A 14,348-nucleotide genomic window follows, 5' to 3' on the forward strand; every position below is an offset into this window, starting at 1 on the left:
AAATATATTATATAAATATTTAATCTCGCATGATTTAAATTAAATATGTATTACCAAACATTTGTATATTTTTTCCAAACCGCGATTAAATATTATCTTTTGTTTTTTTGAGTTTGTTTATCATTACAACAATAAATGTTAAGTGACAGATAAGGCGTTATAATTTCAAATAAATATATTATTACACCTAATTGAAAGTCCTCTAAATTTCCATATAAATGTGTGAAAAACTAGATTTTCGTTGTTCCCTAATATGATTGGGTTTACCCCCATAACCTAGGAATTACGACTAATTACAAACACGCGTTTGACGTTTCGCCATCTCGACCGCAAAACAACGACCACAATTAACCGATCGACCAATGCCGACGTACAAGAGGGCTGCTTTTTCCTTGGTTACTCGGAATAGTTATTAGTCATGTGTCGCGCGTCGAAGGCAATCGGTTAATTTTCGCCATCAGTTGGCCCGAGATGTTCGCGAGTTATGAACGCATTTTTACATACATCGATCCGCAATAAGATGCATCATCTTGTGCATCATCGTCATTAAATGTGTACGTACTAGAAGGAAATTTTCAAGAAAAACAGTGATCGATAAGAAATAGATATGATGAGAGAAGATTGTGTCAGTGCTTATGGATGGAGTGCGAACGATAGAGATGGCTGGCATGCGAGATACTACTACGCCTATTACACCACTCTCGGAGAGAGGAGCGAGACGGGATTGTTGTTGGAAACAATGCTCTTTGTGATAATAATGATATGCTCGCTGTTTGCCAACGCCACTATCATAATGTCGATATTCAGGTAATAATTATATTATGTCATGTTTATATGCATGTGAATTGAAAGGAGAAATTTTCGTGTACCTCTTTTATATAATATTTTAAAATATATAAATAAGATTAAGAGATGGTGAAAGTGAAAAAAATGTTTTGCAATTTAAAAATATAAACGCTTTTTTCATGTGCTTCAACATAGACTTTTTTAAGATAATCTAATTTGTAAAGATAAATATGCAGTATTAACACAGTATTGTTTAAAAAAATATTCATATGAAATTAAATTTTGTGAAAACATTTCTGTTAATAAGCTAAAATAAAATACAACTTTCTTATTATTACACCCATGTATTATGTACATACTATATAAAAAAAGTTTTCTTGTTTAGTTTTTTTTCGATTCCTTCGAAATCCTACCATACACAATGATAAGAATTTTTAGTATGCAATCTAGCTTTAAGGGTTGGAATTGCTCTTTATAATAGCCACTGTTTTCTATTGTCACGTTCAAATAAAGAACTTGTGATCTGATTATAGAGAAATGTCTGTAATTGTTATTTTTTCTGCAAATAGTAACTGTGTTGAACTTCATTGTTCTGTATTGATCTAAAAATTCACAAGGAACCCAAAAACCCTTTTTTCAGCTTTTGCCAATATTTTTTAGACGTCTTTGAGTAGTAGACTACAAAGTACCGACTGCGTTTGAAATGTTTTCGATGTTTATCGTTAGATATATATACTATTTCATCCTCCAAGTTGTGTGGTCCACTTCAAGGCTCATCCATAAAATTGAAAACACCATATTTATTTGTTTATATGGAAATCAAGTAATTCCCGATTCTATGATTAGACAAAGATTTGATAAACGTATGCATTTTAAAGAACACGGCACTTTAAAAGTATGTTTTTAAAATTGAAGTGTAAAGTAGATCTAAATTTTAAATGCTCATCTTAAAATATATTGGCGTCAGATGTCAATTCTAGACGTTGGTCATTTTTATATATATAATTATAATTTATATCGATCATCACAGATTAGGTTTTCTTAGATTTTTTAATCTCACGGATAAATATCATGATAAATAATTATCATGAAATCATGCTGGGTTGTGCATAATGACATATACCAAATATAATTGATTGTGATGAGTAAATATAAAAATAAATAAATAATAAATAATAACGCCAAAATGCATATTATAGTAAAATAGATTAATTCATAGCTTGATGTACCAAAGTTATGGCAAATAAATTGTTACAATAATAAGCTTCTCAAATATTTACTAAAAGTTACATTATCCTATTTTGTTACATGGATTATTTTAATTAAAACTTGTAATATATTATGTGTGTGTGTTTATGATATTCAATAAAATAACCGCATGCGGTTAATATCTTTATATTATAGTTGTTGACCCAATTACTCGATCAACACAAGATGATTCTATGAAATTTAAATGTTTTGGTTTTTAATTATAAACTAACATAGTATCCGCTTAAAACAATGGAAGTTCAACTAAACAGACATTATATTTATATAATCAGTTTTTAATGTTAAAAGTGACTTTATATTTTATTAATATAAACATCGATGTTTTGGTTAATGCTTTATTGATGTTAAATTTTACAGCAAATTTCTGTAATTTATATATGTATGCTTTTAACATTAAAATGTTTCTTTGTATTTTATAAAATTACAATAAACTTTGAGCGGCAATATAAGGAAAACATTGTATAAAATATGAATGAATCAATTGGAAATCTTAAAAATAATGCTGCAATGGTTGATTCATCAACATTGTTTTATATAAAAAAATTTCAATGCTATTAATTATTAATATAAAATAATCTGTTTTATCAACATTTTGCTTAGGATTACAAGCATCATTATTCTCAATTTAAACGCTCGATTTAATCATCGTTCCCATAACGCATTTTTAATTCAACATGAACCACATCTTAACAAAAAAAAAAAAATCATGCGGTCAAGCTGTCTAAAATGCGATTTTATAAACTCAAATTGAGGATATCCTAATTCACGTGAAAAAACGGTCGCCCACGCTCTTCCACGAAAAATGTTTCAACGATGAAAAAGTAGTAATGAGTAACAATCGTTACGGTGAGTCACTCGCCGGTTTCTAAGTTTCTACTCTGCATACTATGATACTACCGGTGACCTTCTATGTCGATATGTTGTTGAATGACATTTTTCTCTCATGTCCGCAGGCGAAAAGAAATGCAAACGGTGACTAATTGCTTCATCGCGAACCTGGCACTAGCCGATCTGATCTTCGTGTTCAGCATCCCTGCGATAGCTGTGGCGAGAGCATCACCAACGTGGAATCTCGGAGAAACCATGTGTAAATTGCTGCCTTACTCACAGGTGAGCGTGTAATCGATTAGCGTCATCAACTAACCGAACTACGTAAATGAGCAAAACGCGGAAAATATTTTGTTTATCGCAAATTCGTTATCGCTGCTATTGCGTGATTTTCTTTGGATAAATACAATATTTACGTATGTGCGTGGTATCTGTATACGGATGTACGTTTATTTGTATATATATACACATATAAACAAAGTTTTATTTTAACTAAAAGTATTTTTACACAAGATTTTCTCGAGTATATTTAAATGATATCGGTCTGAATACAAAAAGGTATTGATTATATATGTTGACTTACTCAGTTGGTACATATTTACCCCCGTTGTAACGCATTGGGCTTACGCCTGTCAGGTTACAACGAGAGATTTATTAAAATAAATAAATATGTCATTATATACAATCTAGCTCGATTTTATTTTAAATTCATCCATGAGGTTAGGTGCAGCAAGAAAAACTTGGAATTATAATTACAAATTTGGATCCACAGCTTGTAGCAAATTTTACATAATTTTTAGAACCTACAAAAATTAAAATACGTCTTGGCTTTTTTATTGCAAATAAAGTATTATTATTATTACTTTATTATTGTCTGATTTTGACGCTTTGAAAATGAATACTCTTTCTGAAGTACCGCTTGCTGATATATGTATGTAAATACAACATAAATGGCTCTGTAGAATTAATCACAGATTGATTTGCAAATAGGCAATGCGATACAAATAATTCATAGTACATTTTATTACACAAATCTTAAAACAATTTCACTGTAAATTATCTCAATAGTTGTCTAAGGATTATTATTATTAACACACATGAAAAAGGTCATAAAACCATATTAACTAATACAAAAAAAGATTTTATTATGAGCATAAAATACCGAAGTATATTTTTAGTACATTGAAAATTTTGTAATACGTAATATGAATAAAGCTTTCTTAATGCAAACTTCTTCTATATATTTTTTGAGAGATTAAACTCGAATCTCCTGACAAATATAAATATTTTATGTCATGAATATTAAAAGATAATGCCAGGAAAATAATGCTTTCTTACAATGTAAGCTAATAACTCTCATGAAAGCATGCATCAAATATGTATTGTTCTTTGTATGTTTGATAATAAAAATTTCTAATAAAAAAAATAGTTTTACGAAGAATTCATGATGTGGTTAAAGGGTTACACAATAAAATTACACTAGTAAGAAATTACACAAAGAAAAAAATATAAGCGACAAATGACACTATTTTAGTTTTTTCCTTTATGTATTTTATTAATCAGTAATTTCTAAAATATGTTTATGAAAATGGTAATTAATCTTGTATTCAATTTTATATGCATTTTTAAAATTCACCATGTGATTCATTAGTTCGTAATGCATTTGAAATGATTGATCTGAGGAAGCTTTATATACTATTGAGGTGCAAAAGTGCGTTAAGCTGGTATTTCCTGGTGATCAACAAGACTAGTTACCTGCAAGACCACCGCAACCTCTTCAGTCGCGTTTATTGACTAATAATGAAATTTCTCCTCCTTTCATCGCCGGCTCAAAGAGAGATGAGAGATCCCATTGACCGGAGCCGATCCGGATTTTTGCACGAAACGGTGATTTGAATATCGGACAATGCGGCACGCATGCGATAGGTGTCTCTCCGTGAAGAGACTCATTAACGAGTCCGCATCCATCACCAGTGGACCAACCAGGCTCGGGCTGATCCCGGACATTTGTATTCAGTACTTGTTTTCACAAAAGTGGGCTTTGGCCCACTCTAGTAAGCGCACATTGTCAGCCGCGATAGTCAATGTTTCGCGCTGGGATGAATGGGACGACGTACATATAGTACACACACGATCTAGGTTAGTGTCTCTGCCGTTTTAGAAAGCTCTCTTTCTCTCTCTCTAGATATCAAACTTCAGGACGATACTCCACGAGTGTCACAAACTACAGGCGCCGCATAATCAATCGATAGCGCCATGTCATTGTGATTTATTTCGCGAATGCATTATAGGTGCGGTAAAACTGCGTAGTGATTTTTGTTAAATTATGGGTATAGACTAGATCTTGGAAATTATTGGATTATGGAAAAGTCAGATTTAAGGAAAACAGTAATTTATTTACTAAGCATTTTTACTTAATCTTATAATGTTAATAAATATGAATATCGATTGGCTCTATTGTAGATTGTTGGCTGTTAAAATATACGCAATTCTTCTAATTTGTTCCTACCGTATGCTATAAAAAGTCCCAAGTAAAGTCAATAAATAAGTATCCATAATCATTTAAAAGTGTACAGAACAAGTTTAATTTAAATCAAAAATCAGAGAATCAGGGTTTATTTCCCTTAATAAGGTAAGAAATAAAATTCAGGGGTTTTTGCACTATATACGTTGTTTTGCACTATATGTGTTTTTAGAATAAATCTGTATGCGATTAAAAAAATAATAGAGTCAAATATAAGCTCAAGTAATGAATGGGATACTTAATTACCATTAAAAATGATGACATATTGGTTTAGCATTAAAAAGTCCAAAATATTTGGTTACATCTATTTTTTTATGTATTAAGAAACAATTCTTAATATATTCAAATAAATGTAGATTTTTATACTCAAAATATGTATTTATATACTCAAAAATATTTTTTGTAAATTATGTCGTTTTTAACATAAATACTATAACACATAAATACTAGAAAAAAATCTGTAAATGAGCTAAAAAAATTTTTTTAAAAACATTTTTGAACTTTACTCTGTGTTGTTTTAGATGTAATGAGCTGCTAATGATTCCATAATTGCAGATAAGGGAGCGATATAAATTCTACTGGCATTTTTAATTGCATACAAAATTTTTTCATACCTATAGATTTAAATTAAAATAAAAACAGAGTACAGAAATCAACTAATGATAGCATCAATAATTTGCTATTTAAAAAGCTTTATCCAAAATGAAATAACTTTATTTTTATAAGTTAAAATGCTTTCAATTAAAGTCTTCAGTTCTCTAAATCAAAATATTATTAAACATTTTCATTATAAAATTAAAATTTAATGGTAAAACTTTTTTCGCGTTGCATTTAAAAAAAAAAAAAAAAATTGATAAAATATTTTATACTATCGGCTAATCATTGCTCTATATTCTTGCGAAAGCAATTAATGCGATACCTACTAACTATTATAATATCTATTATATTAGAAAAATACATCCAAAATTTTCATCATGCTTGTGTAATTGTTATGGATAGTTTAATTAAGCTATATATTTTCAGCCTATGAGTATAGAATGTATTATATTATAAATGATTAATAATGTTACAGTTAAATATTTCATGTTTTTTTAAATATTATGACGTAAAATAAAAATATCAAGATAATTAGTAGAGACACGTATTTTGAACAATTTGCGATATATGTTATGCTAAAGTCGTAAAATATAATTTAGAAAATATGATTTTTTTAGAAATTTTCCCTAAAAAATTTGGAAGAAGTGACGTTTTTTTAGCTCATTTATAGGTTTTGTTTTTATATTTAATGAAGGTTTCTTATTTTAGAAAGTTTGCTCACTTCGATTATTTTTTTTAAATTCTGCATTTTTAAAAATTCTAAAATAACTGGAAAGAAGTGGAATAGATGCGATTATTTAGAAATAAATGCTTAACATGAAAATCAAAATGCGATTATAGAAAAAGTGGATGGGGAAAATACGAATCTCTAATAACACTAGTTTGCAATGATGTAAAATTGCGCACTAAATCTAAAAATGTAGTCAACAATTTAGAAAGTAAAAGTGTTTCTTAAAGATATTGCTAAATTTCCGTATTTTTTATTCTAAAAAAAATCTTTTTACTCAAGTGCAATAGCATCCGATTTTAGTTAACCGACTGCAAACTATTTTATATAAAATTTTAGTTTAAATTAACAGTTTTTTATCTTGCTTGAAAAGACAATTATGGAGTTTACAATTAAGGCAATTATTTATTTATTGCATAATTTTATATATATAATAAAGTTTTTTTGATAATGATTTTGATTATATGAAAGAGTCGAAGATAATCGAAAAATCTACACCTTTTTCTATTTGTATTCCCTGTTTAGAGTTCGTTCTTCTGAAATTTTTTAGAGCAATGTAATTTTGAAATAAAATTTGATGTGTACTACTCTTTTAAATCATATTCAGATCTATTATGTTACTGGAGAATTTGGTACCAAAAAAAATGTTGAGAAGACTTTTATTAACTGTAAATAAGTCACAAAAGCAGTTACTCAATATGCTAGAAATTGACTTGAAAGATAATGCCTTTCTCAGTAAATTATCTATTAAATATAACGAGCATGTTAGGCTTTAATTAAACGTAGATAATATCGGTGATTGATGAAAACAACATTTGGACAGGTTTATAGATAAGGTATTAGAAATATCTTTGGACATGTTTCCAGGTGGGAATAATTACATAATTAATTTGTATAGAAATGTTCCTCTATTTATATTTGCCACATCTCCTAAAAGGTACCTAAAATGGAGAATAATCGCTAGCTTAAGAATTGAAAACTATCCAATCGGAAGACCGCGATTATGTTGGTGGTACAGCTTGAAGGTTGAGACTCAGGGCCGAGAGAGAAGGTGGAACCTTCTCTCTCGGTGGTCAATAATAAGTGCTGCATTTATTTAGACATACTGTATACATACATACACAATCTGCGTTAAGTTTGACACTTATATCAACCATATCAGGAATGATTGAGCAGAAATATAATTAAAACATTAATATGATAGAGTTGACCTTTGCCTTTCGCTTGTCTTAACATTGACAACTAATCTTGTCATGTAAATTTTTGATCAAGTATCGTAAATTCATATCTGTCGTGTTCAAAGATTTATACTGTCGTACGAAAAACATTTGAAAAAACAGTGTTTGCTCAATTATAAAACGATAAATCAAAACGCAATCAACTGCATTATATCAAATCGTGACTGAAACATTACGTTGTTTTATAGAAGCTTGTTTTATAATAGATAAATCTGAGCATGGTCGCGTTTCAAATATTTTTGCTTTTGTATTATAAATCTTATCGATTATGATAGTGTCCCACCTTTCTGAAAAAAGGTAATCATGTGATTCATTATATTTTAAATTAGAAAAATTGTGTTGACTGAAATTATTGTAGAAGGGCAAAGGAGTGAAATCAATTATCTGTTTTTTTGATTACGTGTTTTTTTACTAATTCTGATTTATCCTTTTCAAAATCAGTTTTTTTATTATTTTTTTATAACTTTTAGCTTTAATTGTTTAGTTGGATTCCGGAAGTATACAATATACGAAACTATTTATTTCCCATCAAACACAAAGCGTAATTATTTTGGAAGCGCCTAAAGATTTTAATATATAATTGCTGTGAATTATCTATTTTATTTTATTTTTTCACAAAATAATGTATTGTAATATATTTTTCTTTTAAACTCAAATAAATACGATCCAATAAATTTAAATTTCATATCTTTAACACATTAATCATCCTTATAGGTTACAAATGTCTCACTACACGATTCGTTGACTTTTAATGTGGGTTGGCAGTAATTAGTATCGTCATCATCAGCCTTTATAGTTTATCAACCATTGAAAATTGGCCAGAGATGTGTGAAAAACACCAAGAGTTTTACAAAATTTATTTGCAGCTTCACTTATTCATATTCTTGAAAAAAAATTATTAAAATTTATTTATCTCTATTACTCTGTAAAATATTATTTTTTAGACTCTAATGAATTCTAAAATATTATTCATATATACATAAAAATTAAAATAATTATTTCAATTGCACTTCTCTGGCTTTCTACAGTCAAAATTGTGGAGAAGTTTAACTAATTGTTATCTGATAGTCAATCTTAATTATTTATAAATTAATTTACTGTGCTAAAATATATCTGACACGTAGCAGTAAAAATAGTGAGAAATATTCGAAAAGAAGCAAAGGTATTCGCATGTGACTCAATTAATCGAAAGTCATACGAAGTCTGTAAAATATCAATCGGAGTTGCAGTTTTTAAGCTTTGAATTTCACATTTATGCAGCCAAATTTTTTCATTTTGCAGCAATCATATATATGATTGCTGCAAAATGAAAAAAATATTATTATTATATTAAAATTATTATACATATGTGTGTATTTCAATGACGAGCCATAGAGAAAGCAATCGTTGTCATAAACAGTTTCTCAGCTGCTCATAACGCCAATCTATTTGAAACAATAGACTGTCAAAATGTTGTCAAAATACTTCCCTCGTCAGGTGCTTAATCTATTTTTATTTTCTTAATTCATTTCTGTCGTTTATTATAAAATTTTGTCTCTAAATGTTGTTTCTCATAGTTCTAGCATTACTTTTTTGCATGGTCAATCTAAAAATATTTTCGGTCTATGAATGATTTGAAGCAATATTTTTTACATTTGATAAATTATTTATTTTGTGTAATTGTAAACATAGGGACTTTATGGCTTAAACCAAAAAGTGATTAGTTAATCAAACATTGAGCCCTACCTATATTTTTCTATGGACACCGTAACGGATATGAAATAATACGATTAGTAAAAGCAGTAATTGTTTAACTTTATGTATTTTATATTATGGTTAAACGTTTTATCGTTTATGCAAACACGAACGTTTGATTATGAATATTTATATAATATAATAAATTATTACAAACATAACATCCGTGCCAATATTGTCTGTACAACTCGTCAATTGTCTTAATTGTTTGTTTGTGCCCATTCATCGATTGTTTCATGCAAATGTTTACAAATATGTCATAGTTATTAGTGTTTAACAACCACGCCAGTCGGCGTGCTACACACAAATCGACCTCGGCCGTTTTTTATCATTATTTTCTTCTCCTGCGACTATACAAACAACAGTGCATTATTCGCCTTTATTTTTTCAACAAACTCAAAAAGTGTTCTGGTGGTGATATCATCGCTTTCGAACGCGTTTATGGGTAGGTCTCACTTTTTTGCTATACGGATCTGAGTGCGCGGAAAGAGTAGGTGAATTTTCACAATATAAAGAAGGAAACGGTGACCGCAATAAGTCATTCGAATTATCATGGTGACATGATATATCTTCTACATAACATAATGAATTAAAGTATGCGGTGGATGAGTGCGCTTATTACTTAAAATTTGCTGTTTTGTAGTTAGTGGTAGTGTAATTTCCGCTCTGATGGCAAAAAGCTATCATTTGATGTATTATAATAAGTTAGGGCTATAACGATTTATATTTCATGCACTTAACTTTAATTGTGGTTTAAATTTAATAAACCTAATATAAAATCTATATTTGTCTAGACGGCTAAATATCCGTCGCTTGTGTATAATGCGTCTGATACGCACTCTGAGTAATCGTGTTCCTTAACCCACGCAATGGCTCTGACGCAATTAAAACAGATTATACTAAAGCGAGTGCGTATGTTTCTTAATAAATAATACCAAAAAAGAAATAGATAAAATGAAATTTAAAATTTACAGAACAGGAAATATAAAATAACGAGATACAATGATTCAGATAAAACATATAATTCATGAAAGAAATACGAAAAACATAATAATAAAAAATAACCGGAGGATAAAATTTCTCACTTTCAAAAAAAAACTTTAAAAAACCAAGGATTTAATTGATGAAATAAATACTGAAATTACTGCAGTTTTAAAAAGTATACTTAAAAAACTGAAGATTTAAATATATTAAATGAAATAAACCACTTGGTTTTTGTAACATCTATCGAGTTGTCAATTTACACTTTTATCGAATGTAATAAATATATAGTTTACTCATGTATTAGATTTTATCAAATAATATACAGCCAGACAATGAATAATATTGTTTGACTTATAGCAGCTGTAAATGATGTCAAACAATGCATCAACATCCAACAGCGCCAAGAACAAATTACAGCAGTACTTTCGACATGTTTCAACAAATTAATGAATACAACCGAACTCTTGGGTCAAATGAAACAATGGGAATCAATCACCCCCAATAATCAGATTGATTGATAACTTTCTAACTCCAAAACATTATTTTAATTTTAAATTATGTTTATAAAGTATGAAGAATAAAAAACAGTAATCTCGTTGAAACTAATTGTTACTTCGGAATGAGACCGACAATTATCATGATGCTATGGCAAATTGCGAACTATTTTTGCATCACAGTAATGAACGTGTACCGCAAAATTCTAAATGCGGTGGATGTTTTAATTGCTGACAAAATTATAATTTAGGGTCGTGACTGCTATGGGTTGAGTTGCGCCATTGAATGCTGCTTGTTTGTTTTTATAAAATATGTTTAATTAACAAATATAATTATGGAAAATCTAAAAAGCATAACAATTGTAAAACTTAAAAAAATATATCATATCCGTTGAAAAAATAGATAATACATACAAATTTAAGCAAAAGCTTTCTATACTATTACAAAAAAATATAATTTATTCGAAATTTTTGTCAATTATGGTTTTAAACTTGACTAAATTTATTTATAAGCTATTTTAATATATTTTTTGTTCATAGATGTCTATATTTATACTTAATATTAATATTGAATGTCAATTCTGACAATTATTAGTTGAATTCGTGGTTTATTTGTTTTGCAGCCCTTTTGCAGAGCCTAAGTACTTACATTTTTGTATTTTTTGTTTCAGTTTGTGTGTGGATCAGTTTTGATGTGGACTCTAGCAGCCATCAGTATAGATAGAGTATGGTGTTTGGCCACAGCTCCTTACCGATCCGGACTTACTCAGAAGACTGCCATGATTCTAGCCGGCGTCTCATGGATAATAGCAATTATAATATTCTTACCAGTGCCGATATTCTTTAGAGAACAGGACGTTCAATATAACTCAACAACTGGTGATCCGAATCAGATCCCCCAATTAACAAATGGTACAATATGCACCTTAGTTTTTCCACCATCGCTCAATCAGAACATTAATTCATCATTGGCGTTCACATTAATAATGGTAATTGCATCGTGTCTCCTACCCATGTGCATCCTAGTAATAAATTTTATAATAATATTTAGAAAGTTGGCAGGGATTCAAAGAAAGTTAGAGGAAAGGTTCAGTATTACAAGCGAACCCAGCAACTTTAGAAACAGTATACCAATATTTGGTAACATATTTCTCAATTCTCAAAGGGTATCAGAAACACCACAAAATACCAATGTGAAAATACAACCGTCAATTGGGAGCTTTAATAGATTGATGAAGCATAGGAAAGCGGTGAGAATTTTATGTTTTAACATATTCGCCGTGCTTACCATGTGGTTGCCGATTAGTATAGTCATGTTTTTGATTTACAGAGATGGTCATAGATCTGATGAACAATATTTTTTGTCTAATCAGTACTTCATATGGGCTGTAATCATTGCATTGATGAATACAATAGTAAATCCTATTATATATGGATTTTTAACTGAGAACTTCAGAGACACTTGTTTGATCAATCGTTGGATAAGTAAACATTTTTGTGCCAAATGGTTTGATTTACAAAGCACAAGGAGTCATAATAATACTAGTAGCAATAGCAAAAACATATCAGCAGCAAATTATTGTGCAGAGAATCCAGTACCAGTTGAATAAAACTTATTATTCTTAAATAAATAAGGCAGTTAACATGTATGATATTTATTGTTCTGTTAGTACCATTTTCTCATTACCGTCTAATAAAAATGACTGATTAGTATGTAATAAAAATATTAATGTTGTTCAAATTATTATATTGTATCTATATAGTGGCGGTTTGTCATGTGGTGCTGTTTATTTAAATGTCAAGTAAACAATATATAAAATGGATCTGAATATATAATATGGTTTAGTAAATAATTGTCATTACATCGGTATATATAGTGAAATTGCATGCAGGCTGGAATGGTATGTTTCCATAGTGCTAATTTCTAAGATTAAATGACATTTTCTTTCATGAATAATAGACGCAGTGTGTACATTTTAAGTAATTAGCTAAACAGAATCATTTTACATGTCACCACAGTTTGTATTGTAAATAAATCTGGAAAGATTCACACTAAAACAACTGGCTATATCTAGCCCAGTTAAAGTGATATTTTATGTTGCCATTACAATAACAATAACAATAACGTTTATTAACAACTTTATAACAACATAGTCAGTGAATCTATAGTCTTGCCTTAATTATTTAAATATATGATGTCCATTCCAATATTAAAATTATATTTATAAGTTCGTTAAATAGTTTTAATTTATATATGTATGTATGTGTATAGTAGTAATAAAAATATGAGGTGTTATGTATATAAAATAATACAAACTTATATATTTAGAAAAATGATTTTATTTCCGGAGCAAAAAAACATTGTTCATAATATATGTATATATTTCATTGATTACATCAATTATCCATCAGTCTTTATATATATTTATATAAATGTATATATTTTTTTGTAAAATCAAAGTTAAATAAATAATTTACCAATATGACATGCAATAAGAACTATAATAATCACAATAAAAACATAAATAACAAAGAAAAAAACAGATTGGTTCATAGAGATAAAATAAAGCCTAAAATCTTTTTTTTTGTAAAAAAAATATCTAAACATACACTAAACAATCACAACATAAATAAACAATAACTAGAAATTTATATACAAAAAAATCAGAACATTAAGATATTATTATCAGAAAAATAATATCATTTTACTTTTTAATTTAAAATATTTCAAATTACTGATAAAATAATATAAATAACATTTTAAAGAATGAACTTATGTTATACACGTTGACTAAAACATTTGTGTATAGATTCAAGGCAAGTTAAGGCTCATTGTGTCATATGCATTTCTATCCCTTGATGATATATTTTTATTTGTGATTTTATTTAGTATCTCTTGTTGCAGTGAAGTGAGGACTTTCTTCACATTGATGTTGTTCTGCGGTGTCAAGATAAGCGCCTTTCGAACGTCTTGAAGGCTTTCGTTCGGTTTATCGAGCGACAATAATGCTTTCGATCTAGCATAATAGCAATCAAAGGAATCTGGCCTCAAAATTATGGCTTCAGTGGCTAATTTCATTGAATCCTCGAATTCCTGTAATTAAAAGAATCAACATTAGATTAAAGATAAAAATAAAAATGTTCTAAGATCTAAGGATCTAAACTAA

General features: G+C 28.8%; 2 protein-coding genes across 8 annotated transcripts in view; one reads left to right on the forward strand and one right to left on the reverse strand.

The window, feature by feature from the left end:
* Window positions 1-471: 471 nt before the first annotated feature.
* Window positions 472-13,515, forward strand: LOC148228600 (free fatty acid receptor 4-like). The gene is made up of 3 exons (XM_088200941.1): window positions 472-807; window positions 3,009-3,165; window positions 11,853-13,515. Exons 1-3 carry the CDS (start codon window positions 608-610, stop codon window positions 12,789-12,791), a joined length of 1,296 nt encoding a protein of 431 aa, XP_088057067.1. The 5' UTR covers window positions 472-607; the 3' UTR covers window positions 12,792-13,515.
* rols (zinc-RING finger and ankyrin repeat domain-containing protein rolling pebbles) overlaps window positions 13,504-14,348 on the reverse strand; it is a 166,189-nt gene continuing 165,344 nt past the window's right edge. For all 7 annotated transcript variants that reach the window (XM_088200935.1, XM_088200933.1, XM_088200934.1 and 4 more), the window contains one exon: window positions 13,504-14,275. In XM_088200935.1, the coding sequence (XP_088057061.1) occupies window positions 13,994-14,275 (282 nt within the window). In that variant the 3' untranslated portion in view covers window positions 13,504-13,993. The remainder of the gene's footprint in view (window positions 14,276-14,348) is intronic.

Source organism: Plectrocnemia conspersa, unplaced genomic scaffold, assembly GCF_051122295.1.
Source record: "Plectrocnemia conspersa isolate PC_06_02 unplaced genomic scaffold, ASM5112229v1 ptg000012l, whole genome shotgun sequence".
NCBI lineage: Eukaryota > Metazoa > Arthropoda > Insecta > Trichoptera > Polycentropodidae > Plectrocnemia > Plectrocnemia conspersa.

Excerpts from the sequence above, each read along its gene's own strand:
- LOC148228600 (XM_088200941.1), top strand. The coding sequence starts at position 608 with ATGATGAGAGAAGATTGTGTCAGTGCTTATGGATGGAGTGCGAACGAT. Across the intron at positions 808-3,008 it reads ATCATAATGTCGATATTCAG|GCGAAAAGAAATGCAAACGG; the intron begins GTAATAATTATA and ends TCATGTCCGCAG. Across the intron at positions 3,166-11,852 it reads AATTGCTGCCTTACTCACAG|TTTGTGTGTGGATCAGTTTT; the intron begins GTGAGCGTGTAA and ends TTTTTGTTTCAG.